The following is a 17,300-nucleotide window of genomic DNA, read 5'->3' as shown; positions in this document are numbered from 1 at the left end:
TTTCTATTTGAACTTAGTGCTTATGAGATTATTTATTCACAAATCAGAGGGTGGTTACCTTTGTTCTTCATGTTGTAAAATATCATGCAGTCTGGCCAGCTGTCTGGCCTTATCCTATTCTCAGTTTGCAATGATAATGAAATATTGATTAAAAAGAACAATTAATATTTAATGCCTAAAATCAAATCTAGTTGTTTCATTTTAAGTAAAAAGTAACCCAGGAATATTTGAGTTTTACAGAAAAGTGTACTTCCACTAAAATATATATCCGAAAGGACTAGTTTCTATGTGATCATTTTTTTTTGTAACTTTATTTTTTTTTTATTGGTTGTTCAAAACATTACAAAGCTCATGACATATCATCTTCCATACATTTGATTCAAGTGGGTTATGAACTCCCATTTTTTACCCCAAATACAAGTTGCAGAATCACATCGGTTACACATCCACATTTTTACATAATACCATATTAATGACTGTTGTATTCTGCTACCTTTCCTATCCCCTACTATCCCCCCTCCCCTTCCCTCTCATCTTCCGTCTCTACCCCATCTGCTGTTGTTTAATTCTCTCCCTTGTTTTTTTTTTTTTTTTCCCCTTTCCCCTCACAAACTCTTATATGTAATTTTGTGTAACAATGAGGGTCTCCTTCCATTTTCTATGTGATCATTTGAATTACAAAAGCCAGTATAATTTTTAAAAACAGTTTAAGTTCAATTTAAACTGTTCTGGTGCTGGGGACTGAACCCAGAGCATCCTGTGCATTATACTACTAAGCTAAACATTCAGCCCAGAAGTTCTTTTCTAGCTTATCTATTTATTGTAAAAGATTTTGTGTGTGACAGAGTACTAAAATAGAATTATGGGATTCTCACTTAGACACCTTCTAGTAATGCCTTTGAAAAATCGATTCTGCAAACATAATAGTCAAAGCAACACTCCACTATTAGAAGTATGTATAACTTGATAATATCTCTGATTTTGCTCATAATTAAGTAAGCAAGAAATAGGTATTCATTTGAATATTCATTTTTTTGTTCTTAAACAGGGGGAGTTGGATATTGTATTTATCTGCTCTGGCTGCTATAACAAAATACAACAGATTGGGCAGCTTAAACAACAGAAATTTGTTTTCTCACACTCTGAAAGCTGGAAATCCCAAGATCAGGGTGCTCTCAGGGTTGATGAGACCTCTCTTTTTGGCTGATGGATGATAGTTTTTTTTATAAAGTCTTCATATGGCCTTTCCTCTGTGCATACATGGAAACAGACTTCTGTGGTGTCTCTTCTTCCTCTTACAATGACACCAGTCTTATCTGATTTGAACCCTGTCCTTATGACCTCACTTAATCTGTATTACCTCTTTATAGGCCCTGTCTCCAAATATGGTAACACTGGGAGCTAAGGATCCAATATATGAATGTTAGGGCTAACAGATGTGGCCATCCCTGAAAAGGGAGAAATCAACTTTTGTTGTTGTTTTTTAATGTTACCACAGAACACTTTGGACACAAATTGTGTGTGTGTGTGTGTGGGGGGGGTTTCCTTACACTGCATGACTCTCTAGTTATTAGTGAACATTCTCTGTGTGTACTACACTACCATCCTGACAGTACTTACCTGGAATTATCTTCATACACCAAAGGCAATCCCTCAAGATTGCCGCCACTTCAGACGCCAGTTGCAAGTAGCAGATTCCCCAGGTTACCTACACTTCTGTATGACTTGGCTTCAGATTGGGAGTTCCCACAATCGCCTTTTTAGTTTTAATAATTTGCTGTGCTAGCTCACAGAACTCTGGAGAGTTGAAAACTCTGGAGGAAAATTCAGTGGAAAACTCTGGAGGCTGGGTGTGGGACTGGTCTGCAAGTTCCTATCTTTCTTATGGTTTGGGCTTTCACTCTGGTGATCATCCTTCTTCCAGGAGCCCACCAGGAATTATCTCATTAGAACAAAATGACTCCTATAACCTAGGAAATCCCAAGGGTTTTTAGGAGCTCTGAGGCAGGAACCCGCAGAAGAGATTAAGTATATATTTTTTAATGTTGCAATCACTAATGTCCCTAAATATTTTAGGATATATTACTGTAAGGCCAAAATTAGTCCCATGATAGGTTAGTGTCTGGTATGCTGGAGTTACTTTGATTACAATTTGGTTAAATGTATACTGAATTTGTTTTTAACATTTTAATATAGAATTCTAGAATTCCTTGGGGGGGAAAAATGGTTAAGAGATTAAAAGTAATTTTTCAGACTGCTAAAGGAAAATAGGTGAATGAGTGCAGAGTTTAATAAACAACCACTTATTAATGTTTCAAATATGCATTTTCATATATATTTGAATTAATATGTGATTTTTTTTAGCATTCTGACCTCTTCTATGTGCCTAACAAGCATAGGAGCAGACATATACTTTCTGCTATTGTCACACATGTAAGATTTGAGCCAGTCCAACAATACCAACCTCTTATTTCCAGAATCAGTTCTGCTAGAATCCTGTGAAGTGTTAATTATTAGTGGCACTCCATTGTAAAGGCATATATATATATATATATATATATATATATATATATATATATATACACACATATATATTTAGGAACAAAAATTGCTTTTTTGCCTAATTGATTTTTTTTTTCTGTTGTAGCTCTTGGTCCTACAGATATGAATAAGCCACTTTTGTTTTTTGTTTTTTTTTTTAAGAGAAATTACATTGAACAATTCTGTATTTATTTACTTGTTAGATATGATACACTATTTTTAGTCACCATCTGTGAATCTGTAGCTAATACAAAAGTGCCTGTTATGTAACCTTAACATTTCATTCTGTAATAACCATGGTGTTGTATGGCTAACACTTGAGTGCTTAACATGCCAAGCACAGATTTAAGTATTTCATAACTATTAACTCATGTAAGCTGTAACAACCCACATTGGTTACGTGTGGCTTTTGTTATTGCTGATTTATAGATGATGGAAATGAGTCACAAAGAAGAGAAACTTGACAAGACCATGGAAAAATAAATGGCAAGGCCAGGATTCTAATTCACACACTCTGGTTCTAAGGTTTATATGCATAACCACAATGCTGTATTCCAAATCTTTTAATATCGCTGTTATTACTTTACTTTTTTCAAATTGGATGATGCAAAATGTAAAGGATAGATTTAAAGACCTTGTGGTCCCTCACTTTCTTCCAGTGTCCTTGGTGCACTTAGGGTCCTTATTCTGGATGTTTTCTCATGGTAGAGATTATCAGAAAATCAGCTGTACCATCACCCTGAATACGTATTACAATCTAGTTGATACTGACCTAGTCTTATTGTACACTTTTCAGAGGAAAATGAAGTCTTCATAAATTATTTCTCAGTAGAATTCACATTTATGCAGATTTTATTAACCTACACTGATCATCCTATTGTCGTGGCCAGCTTTTGCTGCAATAAAACTTATTACACAGCATTTGCAGGTGTGTGCTCCCTCAGAACAAGAGGATAGTGGGTCTACTGTGCCCCAGCTGGGTTCAGCTTACCTGGGATCACAATGTCTTCTTATTGCAGAGCCCAGACAGAAGGAGTTGCAGCTTTTAGTTCAAGTCCCAGGATTTTCTGACTTTTCTGTTCTTTATACTCCTGCTTGCTTTAGCATTTTTTGAATATATCTTTAAAATTTCTTTTTTTTTTAAAATTAAATGCAACTAATAATCAACACAACCTTCTGTCTCAAAACCTGATTGAACAAAGCCCACATTAGTTAGAAATATTTTTTTCCTGGTTTATTTTACCAAATATTTTGTTACTGTGTTATATCTTAAATCACCATTTTTACTGCCTTCTGAAACAATTTTGTCCCTGCTTTTTGCCTGTTCTGGAAGCCATTCTTACATATTTTAGGTTTTTGTTATAGTAGCATCTCAGCATCCAGATTCCATTTTTTTTGTAACAGCCAACCTGCACTCTCAGTGGCTAACAGTAGCAAACATTTATTTGCTTTCCATATTGTATGAGTGTGTTTGTTTGTTTGTTTTGGGGGGAGTACAAGGGATTGAGCTCAGGGGCATTTGACTACTGAGCCACGTCCTCAGTCCCATTTTTGTATTTTATTTAGAGATAGGGTCTCACTGAGTTGCTTAGTGCTTCGCTTTTGCTGAGGATGGCTTTGAACTTGTGATCCTCCTGGCTCAGCCTCCTGAGCTGCTGGGATTATAGGTGCGCATCCCTGCACCAGGCTTGTAGAAGTGTTTTAGGCTGACTGCTATACTGTTCCATTTGTCTTGGTTCAGTTTAACCTATTTTCTCATTCCAGAACTCAGCTTGAAGGATTAGTTACATACACTCTGGGATATGCTATTCACATATTAGAGTGCCTTAGCAAGAGGGTAGAGCTATACCATCAATTTAAAGTGTTCATAGTTCATTGGTCAAAGCAAACCAGTTGATTAATCTCAAAAGGTAGGGAAAGCATACTTCATGCTAATTCACGGGGAATTCTGACATCAGAGGGAAGCAAACAAAAGTGTGCATACATATTCAATCTGCCTTATCTAGGATGTGACATACTTGAAAATTTGACCTAAAATAATGTTTTCTCTTTGTTTTTTGGTTTATGTTGAACCATCTAGGTTCAGGTCTGAATGAGGATTCCAAGGACATAACTGCCTATCACACAGTGTTTCTTACAGCCATATTAGGAGGAACAATAGTTATTGTCATTGGATTTTTTGCTGTACTACTTTGTTATTGCAGGTAAGAACAACATTAATCAATAGGCATAAACCCGGAAAACTATCAAATTATAGTATCACTTCAGCATATTCTGTGCAGTACAAAGTTTGTAGAAATAGGTTAGTCTTTAAAATTTGTATATTGGAAATAAAAATATATTCTAACAATAGCACTACATATGTGATGTGTTTAAAAAGTTAACCTTCTAGATCATAACTTTTGCCTACTCCTCCTCTTTAGGGATAAGTGTGTTCCACAGAAAAGAGAAAGAAATATTACTAAACTGGAGGTCCTCAAAAGAGATCAGACAACTTCAACAACACACATAAATCATATAAGTTCAGTTAAAGTTGCTTTAAAAGCTGAGGACAAGTCACAGTTATACAATGCCAAAAACTCCTCCTACAGCCCTCAGAAAAAAGAACCATCAAAGGCAGAAGCAGATGAAAGAGTTTCCATGGTAAAAACCCGGGACAACTTCAAAATCTACAATGAAGATGTTTCATTTCTATCAGTCAATCAAAATAATTACTCAAGAAACCCAACACAGTCTTTGGAGCCCAATGTTGGGACCAAACAATCAAAACATATCAGCAACAATCTATCTTCATCGTTAGGTGATGCTCAAGAGGAAAAGAGGTATCTCACAGGTGATGAGGAGGGGTATGGGCGTTCCCACATTCCTGAGCAGCTTATGCATATCTATAGCCAGCCCATAGCCATCCTTCAAACATCTGATCTTTTCCCCACTTCAGAGCAGTTACATGCTGCTAAGTCAGCCACTTTGCCAAGAAAGGGCCAGTTAGTCTATGGCCAACTGATGGAACCAGTAAACAGAGAGAACTTTACGCAGACATTGCCCAAAATGCCAATGCATTCCCATACACAGACCCCAGATGCCAGGGAAGAGGATATCGTCCTTGAAGGTCAACAGAGCTTGCCTTCTCAGACCTCAGATTGGAGCCGCTATTCCAACAGCTTGCTGGAATCTGTCTCTGTTCCTGGAACACTGAATGAAGCTGTTGTAATGACTCCATTTTCATCGGAACTTCAAGGGATTTCAGAACAGACCCTCCTGGAGCTGTCCAAAGGAAAGCCCTCTCCCCATCCCCGAGCATGGTTTGTGTCTCTTGATGGAAAGCCAGTAGCACAAGTAAGGCACTCCTTTATAGACCTGAAAAAGGGCAAGAGAACCCAGAGCAATGATACGAGTCTAGACTCTGGGGTGGACATGAATGAGCATCACTTGAGTAGAAAGCTTGAGAGGGAGAAAACATTCATCAAAAGCATGCATCAGCCCAAGATCCTGTACTTAGAAGATTTAGACCTGAGCAGCAGCGAGAGTGGCACCACTGTCTGCTCCCCGGAAGACCCGGCTTTAAGGCACATCTTAGATGGAGGGAGTGGGGTTATTATGGAGCACCCTGGGGAAGAATCTCCAGGAAGAAAAAGCACTGCTGAAGATTTTGAAGCCAATATATCTCCCACTAAAAGACGGGGCAGACCACCGCTAGCCAAAAGAGATAGCAAGACTAACATCTGGAAGAAGCGAGAGGAGCGCCCCCTAATTCCCATCAATTAGCTCCAAAGGTGGTTGTGTCTCTGCTGTCTTGTGTTGTGCGTTCTTGCTTCTTGTTATAAACTGCAGTATGAACTTCTTAAGAAGTTGAGACTGGGTGACCTCTTCTTGGCTCTGGACATGCCCTGAGCAGAGTAAATAGTAAAATGATAATTCAGTAATCAGAGGGAATGATGTTGAGGAATGCCTTTTCTGGCCTATTTTCTGTAATTTTGAGTGATGAATTTAAAGTATCCAAGCTTTCAAGGTGTAAAATAGTGTCAAGATGTTAGTATCTGAAAATGTTAGCCAATTTGGTACTGACTCTTAAGAATAAGATAGTAAAACATGTACTTCTAAAGCTGTTCCCCAAATTGTCACCTCTGCCTTGGTGACTGTCCCATGGATCCCTTAGAAATGAAACTGTCTTCTTCAGGCATCACCCCTGTAAAATGTCACTATGATGTCCTTCTCTGCCTGCACTCAAAAGCCACCACATAAACATTTTCACTGATGTTGTTGTAGAGACTAGAGAACATTTTCTTTTTTGAGATAAATAGCATGTATATTGTGTCATCCCCAAAGTAAATCCTACACTCATGGAAGATGGGCAAGAAGCTTCTTGGTCCTTGGAGAGGGGAAGTGCCAACGTTTTGGCTATAACGTCACATAATAAATCAAAGTTACATAGAAATTTGAGAAATGAAAGCTCTGATAACTGAATTTGAATTTTAAGGTTTCTTATTTTTTTTCCTTAAAAATGAAGTAGACTTAGATATCAATTTTTTTTCCAATCTGGAAAAAAAAATCTATTACTTTAGTTTAAGGCTCACTGATAACATGGAGGCTCAAATGAGTTTTATTTCTTTTATTCTAAAAATCCAAACTCAGTCACTTAAGGCTATAAAACTTGATTTTAAAATGATATAATTTTTTTAAAAAAAGTAACAAAATGTGCAGAGAAAAATAATCGTTTTGTGTCAATGAGCAGAAAAAGAAATGCCATTTTCCTGAGGCTAAAAAAAATATCTTCAGGATATTATTTATATGTGTCAAATGTTGACATTTTGAAAAGATGTTTGAGGAAAACAGTTTCAGTTTCAGGGCAAATGTAAGCTTTTCCTTACATCACTTGTAGTTTTTGCAGCTTTCCCCCCTCACCCCCCCCACAGTTTTGGAAGTCTTATATCCCTATCCTTTTCATCATAGCAAAGAATGCAGTGTGAATACAGTTAACATCTATTTTTAATTATGTGTCTTCAGCTCTGAGGTATCATTCATAAGTCCTAAAAAAATAAAGGTCCCATCCCATTTTTAAAAAATTGCATGAAGACCCATCTGGTGTACCTTTTTCTTTTCTTGGTGGAGGAAAAAATGAAACTAAATTGCTTTATTTCATATCCTCTACTGTTCAACATAGAAGCAGCATACAGACTCAAGCCACTTAAACAAGTCAAGAGTTGAAAACAGCCACAGGAGCTTTAGTAAAATTGTAGGTAGATATACAATGAGACACAGCAGCTTTTCCCTCCTGAGTAGACTTCATCCAATTATTCTCCTGGAACCAGTTCTGAAACATCTACTCTGTCATATAACTTCTCCCTTTCTCTGGTATCCCAAAGAACTTAAAGACCTGAACATATGTTTGCTACATAGTACCCTGATCCATAGAAGAGATGAATGTGTTGGGTAATATGTAGGCTTACTTTTTTTTTCTTTTTTTAAATACCGATAAGGCTCACAATTAGAGGAGGCTTTTTATTGGTCATATACAGAACAATACAGTAAAAGTAGCATGAATGAAATAGATTTTTGAAAAGGTTAAGGAGTTAATGCTCTGTGGAAGTGCCTTTGATACAGACTTGCATTATTAGAAGGATATAATAACATATTTCTTAAGTGTACATTTTTTTGTTACCCAAATTAAAAAGATGTGCAGTTTTTATTTAAAAATATAGATCTAGTGTTTCATGTTGGAACAGTGAATTTTGCATGTAAGTCATATTTCTTTTGTGTATTTAATACCTTTAAAAAATTCAGCATATGTTGATAAATTATGTTGGAATAAATTATGTTGGAATGAAGTTAGAAACAATATAGCAAAATACTGTACCTCCTCAATGTATTGCATGTATGTTTTTCCCCACCTTTAAGTAAAAATGTTTCATTTCTCAGCTTGGTAGTGAAATAGATTTATTGGTATAGGTATACCATTCAGGTATGCCACTTATTTTATTCATTCTGTGTAAAGGAAATGAAACAATGTATCCCAAGGGCTTTTCTTGAACTACTTGTTTGGTTTCAGAACAAACCCCGCCCCCCCCCCCCTTTTTGGACACTGCACATACCATTTTCAATTGGGAATTATAGGCAGTTTATCTTTTCTAGTGATCAAAGAATATGACTTATTTGTGAATACTTTACAAATTTCCTGTTTAAAAAAGTGGAAGCCATCTACTTTTTCTTAGCCCAAGTGATGATAAACAATATTCACTACTTTCTTAAATTTTTAAATTAAAAACCAACAGCCTTTTGCAAATATAAACCTAGGTAATTTTGATTACAAATTGTTAACATTTGTGGATCCTTTGTATATACTTTGGATATAAGAGGCAAAACTATCACTCAACTGTTGGATTCCTTTACTAAAGCACAGCTATATGTATTTTTGAATACATATTATGATCTTGAGACTTTATAAAATCAATTTTTATGACTTTATGCAGTTGTATAGGGATTATGCCCTTTTATAATACACAGTCTATCACAAAGATCACAGATGTTGAGGAATAAAAGCACTTCTTTGCTTTGGCAATCACTTTCAGATCGCCTTCTGTGTGTTTGAATTCTCTAGTATCAATACATATTGTAGGGTTTTAGAGAGATGGGGGCCAAATAATGCCCCTCAAAACTTCCCAGGAAGGTGAAGCTCAGAGTTACACATTCATTTATCAGGTATGGATTACTCACCTCTCCATACACCAACATTGTAAAGGAATTTGTATTAATTTCTATTTCAGATCTAGAGTCTGCATTTTGTCCTCATTTCCAACTGCTTTCTTTTGTATTCTTTGATCAGAGAAATCTCATATTTCAATGTACTTATTGCTGTTATTACTATATTTACTGCTGAAAACTGTAACAGTCTGAAGATTTGTAAAATGTTCAACATAGTTCATTAAAAAATAATAAAATAAATTTAAAAGCATACTTGATGTGCTGTTTAATTTTTGGTAAAATGCAAGGGCTTCCTATATTGTCATTTAATTTAATAAATATTCATTACTTTTTATTCATTCCACTCTCCATAGTAAAGTAAACCTGTTTATAAAATAAATTAGATCTCTATTTCATGTCTCTATAGTTCACATTTTTACTGTTGAAGCTGAGTGTGGATAAATTGTTTCATGCAATGAGATTAAAAGAGTTCAATAGATGCAAAATAATTTACAACTCCCCAAAACTCTTAATACAAAAATCCTGTATTCACCCATTTCAAATATTATTTGAACTTGATAACTAAAGCTGATAACCCAAAGGCTGCTTATACTTGCAGTATTACAACTTTGAGAGCCTCTGCGTAGTCGATTGAGCAATATTTAAGTTCAGGCAGTTTGGGAGTTTTAGTTTTAAGAATTGTCCTGGCTGCCATGTTTTTAGATAGTTCCTATAACTTTTATGGTTGTTTTTTTTTTTTTTTTTTAATTTTTGTAGTTGTAGATGGACAGAATGCCTTTATTTTATTTATCTCTATGTGGTGGTAAGGATCAAACCCAGTGCCTCACACATGCTAGGCAAGTACTCTGCCACTGTGCTATAGCCCACCCTAACTTTTATGTTAATATGTTAGTAGAAATACCTTTGGTCACTTCTAATGGGACATTATGACCCCCACCACTGGCATTGAGCTACAGATTCCGCTTGGAGCCCTGTAGGTGCCAGCCAGTTTATAGCTGCCCTTGTTCTAGGGCCAGGTTTCCACTTTGGAGAGTCTTAAGTCTTCTCAGGGGTGATGTGCCTCCAGAATGAGTCACCTAGGAACCCAAGCTCACATGGAACTGGTTTGTAACAAAAGATTTTCTGAATCTCAAACACAACTGCCAAACAGGTGACATTAGTGAGCTGGTCATCACATTCTCATCCTAGAAGGAAAACTGATGTGGGAAAAACTATGGGAAATATAGATTCTAGAAAAGGAAGTTAGAGGAGATATTTTACTTTATCAAGAGCGATTCACCTATTAGTACTAATGATTGTGACAGATAATTAGGGACCCTTCCTTTGAACCATATATTGGAAAATGTTAAACTATGCCACAACATCGCATTACATAGACCATAAAATCAACATTTTGGCCACTTTTTTATAGCTATATTTATCAGGATACACAGTGAGATAATAGCCTACTTTGAAATCAATTGGAGAGCTAATTTCTTCTGAGGAAACTGCCAATGATCTTGTATTTGTATTTGTCCTTTCCATCAAAATAGAGATTCCTTTTTCTTTATTTTGAGCCCTAGTTTATTTGGGGACTGTAGACTTCTATCAGGATTTTTACATTTTTTTATTTGTTTTAATTAGTTACACATAATAGTAGAATGCACTTTGATGCATATTGTCAGAGTTTGACCCTAGAAAAATTGTCTAGAAGTTGGTTGCAGTTTATGATGGCTAAATACCAAAAAGTTGATAAAAATCGATTACACATGGAAAAACATCATCAAATATACAATGACAAATTTCATAGGAAAAAAATGAGGTAACTATCTTTTTGAAAGAGCTAAGCTTAAAGATCTCAGGTTTTACTACCTGTGTTGCTTCTCAAAATATTGCAATTCACTTTTATCCACTTCATTAGTTATATACATAATACCTTCCTATTTCTGTTGGGAAGGCTCACATGTTGAGAAGTACATGCTGACAAACTTTTCTTAGTTGATCCCTATATTTCCTGATTTTCAAGTCTATAGTAGATATGAGTAACATTCCAAGGTTTTGTAAGGACTCTCCCATTTCCCACATGATTTGGTCTTTTTTCCCTTTTCAGGTTGATTAGGGTTTTCATAATTCATATGTTGACTGGTTCTAATCCTTGTAGACCTTATTAAAACACTAGACGAACTGCAGACAGTCTGATTCAAAACAAACCAGATAATTACATTCCCAGGAGTCTTTGGGCTTATTATTCTTGAACAGCTTCATTAAAATCCTTTCCTAAATAACATACTAAAGAGCACAATTGTGGTGTAAAGCAACATGGAATAAATATCCCAGAAAAACTTTTATGTATTCCTATTTCAGATCAGAAAATACTTTTGTTTTACATAGAAAGTACTTTGCTGAGGTTTTCAGCTTAATTCTATCTCTGTTATCCAACATTGTGTAATACATACTATTTTGTGACCCAAATTTCTAATTTAGATAATTTCTGAAAGATTTGTAACCAGTAAATACAAAAAATTTAATTGTTAACATTTTATAGGTAATTTTCTCATTGTTACTCCTTTTGTTCATTTTATATTTCTAATTTTTTAAAATGAGTAGCTTCACATTATTATATGGATTATTTAATAAAACTATGAATACTGACAATTATAGAGGGTGTTAATGTTAATACAAAGTATATTCACACCACTCATATCTTCATACATGTACTTATGGTAATGATATCCATCTCATTCCACCATCTTTTTTACCCCCAGGCCTGCTCCCTTACCCTCCCTACCCCTTTGCCCTATCTAGAGTTTGTCTAATCCTTCCATGCTCCCCCTCCCAACCCCACTATGAATCAGCCTCCTTATATCAGAGAAAACATTTGGCTTTGTTTTTTGGGGGGGATTGGCTAACTTCACTTATCCTTATATTCTCCAACTCCATCCGATTACCTGCAAATGCCATGATTTTATTCTCTTTTAATGCTGAGTAATATTCCACTTTGTATATATGCTCCACATTTAGCTATTGTGAATTGTGCTGCTATATACACATGGAATTTTACTCAGCAATAAGAGAATAAAAATCATGGCATGTGCAGGTAAATGGATGGTGTTGGAGAAGATAATGCTAAGTGAAAGTTAGCCAATCCCCAAAAAACAAATACCGATTTGACAAATACCGATTTTTTCCTCTGATATAAGGAGGCTGACTCATAGTGGGGTAACGAGGAGCATGGGAGGAATAGATGAATTCTAGATAGGGCAGAGGGGTGGGAAGGAAAGGGAGGGGGCAGGAAATTAGCAAGGGCGGTGGAATGTGATATACATCATTATCCAAAGTACATGTATATAGACACAAATTGGTGTCAACATACTTTATATACAACCATAGTATGAAAAATTGTGCTATATACATGTAATAAGAATTGTAATGCATTCCACTGTCATTTAATTTAAAAAAATCAATAAAAAATATTCCATCATGTATATATATACCACATTTTCTTAATCCATTCATCTACTGAAGGGCATCTAAATTGGTTTCACAGTTTAGCTCTTTTGAGTTGTGCTGCTATAAACATTGATTTGACTGTGTCCTTGTAGTGTGCTGTTTTTAAGTCCTTTGGGTATAGACCGAGGAGTAGGATAGCTGGGTCAAATGGTGGTTCCATTCTCAGCTTTCCAAGGAATCTCCATACTGCTTTCCATATTGGCTGCAGTCCCACCAGCAATGTATGAGTGTGCCTTTTCCCCCACATCCTTGCTAATACTTATTGTTGTCTATATTCTTAATAGCTGCCATTCTGACTGGAGTGACATGAATTCTTAGAGTATTTATCCTTTTTTATTTTGAGATAGGGTCTTGATAAGTTGCTTATTAGGGCTTCACTAAATTGCTAAAACTTGCCTTGAAATTGCCATCCTCCTGCCTCAGCCTTTTGATTTACTGGGATTATAGGTGTGTGCCACTGTACCCAGTTATTTTTTTAATATGTAAATAAAATGGTAAAAAATTCTAAAAGTGAATTTTACATTAATGATCTTTAATGTATTTTTGTCTTCTAAAACCCTGGTTTCTCAAAATACAACCTTACTATGGGTCCATCATTTTCTTTTTTTATGATGAGACATAGAGACAGCTGTAATAAACAAATTACAAAACAAATTACAAAAGAAAATTTATGATGAGACATAGAGACAAGCTGTAATAAACAAATTATTCTTCTTGATATTGGAAACTATTCCTGTTCCTTGTAGAAGTGAAGGTGAAATTTAATACTATTAAAATTAGACTTAGTAAAACAAATTTAGTCCGAATAATAGAATTTCTCAAATCCCCCTCAGTTTATACCCAAAGGACTTAAAATCAGCACATACTATAGTAATGCAGCCACATCAATGTTTATAGCAGCTCAACTCAAAATTGCTAAACTATGGAACGGTGTCATTCAGCAGACGAATGGATAAAGACATTGTGGTATATATACACAATGGAATATTACTCAACCTTAAAGAAGAATGAAATGGTGGCATTTGCTGGTAAATGGATGGAGCTGGAGAATATCACGCTAAACAAAATAAGCCAATCCCCACCAAACCGAAGGCCGAATGTTTTCTCAGTTATTCGGATGCTAATTCACAATAAAGTGGTTAGGGGAAAAATAGAGGTACTTTAGATTAGGTAGAGGGGAGTGAAGGGAGGGGAGGAGGTATGGGGGAAGGAAAGATAGTAGAATGAATCAGGTATCATTATCTCATGTACATATATGACTACATGACCAGTGTAATTCTACATCATGTACAACCAGAAGAATGAGAAATTATATTCCATTTGTGTATGATGTGTCGAAGTGCATTCTACTGTCAGGTATAACTAATTAGAACAAATTAAAAAAATGTGAAAAAAACCCAGTTTACATTAACAAAAAAAAAAAAAAAAAGAATTTCTAAAATCTCATCTGCTCCAAGACAGACTCCTTACTTCACTTTTTAAAAAAAAAAAAATTTTTCCCCTTAGTTGTAGTTGGACACAATACCTTTATTTTATTTATTTATTTTTACATGGTGCCTAGAATAGATCCCAGCACCTTGCCTGTGCTAGGAAAGTGCTCTATTGCTGAGCCACAGTCCCAGCCCCTCCTGGCTTCGCTTCTAAAGAAAATAAAATCTCCATGTTAATTATGTATGTGTTATCTTATGAATGTACTAAATTCCTATATTGAACTGATAATTATATTTGTATTTGTTTCTTTAGATCATAAGACTTTTGTGAACAGAAACTGCTTTATAATCCCTCTGTTCCCAATAATACTTTTTATAAAGTATATACTCAATAAATATTATTCAATGGTATTACAGATCAAAAAAATATAATGGGTTTTTGTCTAATTGAAAATATCTGAAGTGGTTTTTCTCATTATTTAGAGAATATTAGTTTCTGTAATCAAACCCAAGTAGATAAAACCTTACATATTTAGCACAGTGCATTAACCCTGTACAAATGGAAAAAAAAAATCAAGTTTAACATTTGTAGATCAATGTAGCTGTTAATTTCTGTACAATACCAACTCAACACAGTAAACTGGGATACTTTTTACGAAGTTGACAGCCCAGCTAAAGTTTCAAAAATTTCAAATTATTATGTATGTGTATATATACATTCATATAAAAAAACTAACAACATCAGTATGTTATGCATCAATAACAGCTATAGCTTTTCCAAGTTCTGCAGTCATCTGAACAAAATTGTAGAGACATCCAGCATACTCCATAAAAAAGGGCGGGGGGGAAGTGTCTGTCTGATATTTCTCCACTTGTGTTCATGAATGCTTTATTCAAGCAGGAAGTTAAACTCATCAAAAGACACTTTTCATGCTCCTTTGTTATGGCCCTGCCCTCAACTCTTCACTGCCATCTTGTCCGGACTGCCTGAGCCCTTCTACATCTTCTTCATAGGGATAGAAACTTGGGGTGCTTAACAACTGAACCACATCCCCAGATATTTATTTATTGATGTATTTTTACTTTGAGACAAGGTCTTGCTAAGTTGCTTAGGACCTTTCCAACTTGCTGGCCCTAGCTTTGAATTTGTTATCTTCCTTCCTTAGCAGCCTGAGCTGTTGGGATTAAAAGTTGCACTACCGCATTTGGCTCAAATATTCTTTCTCTGAAGATAAGAATGTGGTCCTAAGGAAAGGGGATGCATAAATTTGAAGTTATGATTAAGTTTGATACATTAAAAAATAGAGATATACAAATATGAGTAGTAGAAATAAATCTAATCCAAATTTAGCCTTCTTCATCACCTTGCTGACTTTTAGTGAAGTCAGAACAGGGAATCCACATCTTTATATCACAACAAAATGAATGGTATCCCAGATTTATATGGCACTTGTCAATTTTATAAAGACCTTTCATACTTTCTATTTTAGTTGAGAATCATTATTCTGTGTAGTACACTGGATTGACATAATCATCTATATTCTTTAAATAAAGAAATGAGACACAAAAAGTATAAATGCCAAGGCTACAAAATAGTTTTAATATTAATTATTTAGACTTTAGATTGACTTTTGTAAATTCCTTGGAATATTTACTCTAATAATGTTAGCCCTAGCTAGGTAGAAAAATAAAATAGATGATTGGTGGAAAAAAGAATATCAAAATTGCTGATTTTCTCTGAGCTTTGTCAATAAACTATAACATAGTAATGAGAAAGATTAGATCATCATGTGCTACAAACATGAGGCCATAACCAATCCTTAGATGCTACAAACAATAGATCAGTCCCAAGCTTCACTGGGAATATATGAAAATATCCCCATATTTTAATTTTTATAGCACTCACATGCACATCTTATTTTCTCCCAGTTTGCTCTGAGGAGAATATTTAAAACTTAAAAATGAAAAATGATTCATACTTCATTAGTTCTGTTCCCCTACCTAAGAATATGGAAATAAAAACTAGGGGTAACTTACAAACCTACATAGCTGAAGAAGGGCTTTGGATGGAAGAAGACTTTGTTAATTTCACTTTCATAGTAAGGGAAAAAGAAACTTGCTCAAATTTTGAAAAGAGTGACGTGTGAAATTATTCTAAGATGCCTCTTGGATTTCATTTTCTTTGGGAAATTTGCCTGCTATAAAGAAGGGGCCATATAGGAAATGAATGATGTGCCAATTTGGGGGAGATAAGAACTCCTGTGTAAATAAGATGGTATTCAAATTGACAACTAATACAACTAAACCAAAGTACATAAAATTGGTCCAGACAATGTTAACTTTAATGTTACTCACATACTGATGAAATTGACTTCCTAAAAGCTTCAATATATGCAGGAAACAATCACAATTCCAAAACTCCTTTTGAATATGTTTTGAATATGGCATGAAACATATAAAAAGAAAAGTGTATGTCTGCAGTTAATCATGAAATTCTCCAAGGAAATAAGGGAATATTTTAAACAACTTCTCAATCATTTTCCCACACTCTATTTTTCAAAGAAATATATCAAAATCAACAAAATCACACTGAAGATCAAATGGTATTAACAGACATTTACAGAATATTTTATCCAGTGGCTACAGAATAATATGCTTCTCATCAGCACACAGAACTTTCACCAAAATATATCACATTTTAGGCAGTCGAGCAAATCTTAAGCACAAACAATTGAAATGATTTCTCATATTATCAGAAATCAACAAGAGAAGTTGCAGAAAATATACAAACACATGAAGATTGAACAACACATTTTTGAATGTGCAGTAGGTCATTGAAGAAATTTGGGAAAACTTTAAAAATTTGTAGAATCAAGTGAAAATAATAACACAACTTATCAGATACTATGGGACACATTGAAAGCAGTTATAAGAAAAAAAGTTTATAGCTATAAGTGCCTATATTAGAAAAACAGAGAGATTTCACAGAGATAACCTCATGCTGCACATCAATGCCTTAGGGAAAAAAAAAGATAAAACCAGACGCCAAATTAGTAGAGGAAATAATAGAGCAGAAATAAACAAAATAGAGTCTAAAGGAACCATACAAAGGATCTATGAAATTAAGACTTGGTTCTTTGG

At 34.9% G+C, this 17,300-nt stretch overlaps 1 protein-coding gene across 1 annotated transcript in view; it reads left to right on the top strand.

The window, feature by feature from the left end:
• Fam171b (family with sequence similarity 171 member B) overlaps positions 1–6,306 on the top strand; it is a 68,512-nt gene extending 62,206 nt beyond the window's left edge. The window contains exons 7-8 of the mRNA XM_027943939.2: positions 4,622–4,745; positions 4,965–6,306. Coding sequence (XP_027799740.1) covers positions 4,622–4,745; positions 4,965–6,306 — 1,466 coding nt within the window. The remainder of the gene's footprint in view (positions 1–4,621; positions 4,746–4,964) is intronic.
• The last annotated feature ends 10,994 nt before the right edge of the window (positions 6,307–17,300 follow it).

The sequence above is a fragment of the Marmota flaviventris genome, chromosome 11 (assembly GCF_047511675.1).
Source record: "Marmota flaviventris isolate mMarFla1 chromosome 11, mMarFla1.hap1, whole genome shotgun sequence".
Lineage (NCBI taxonomy): Eukaryota > Metazoa > Chordata > Mammalia > Rodentia > Sciuridae > Marmota > Marmota flaviventris.
Note: the sequence above shows the minus strand (reverse complement) of the source record. Positions and strands in the feature narration are given on the sequence as shown.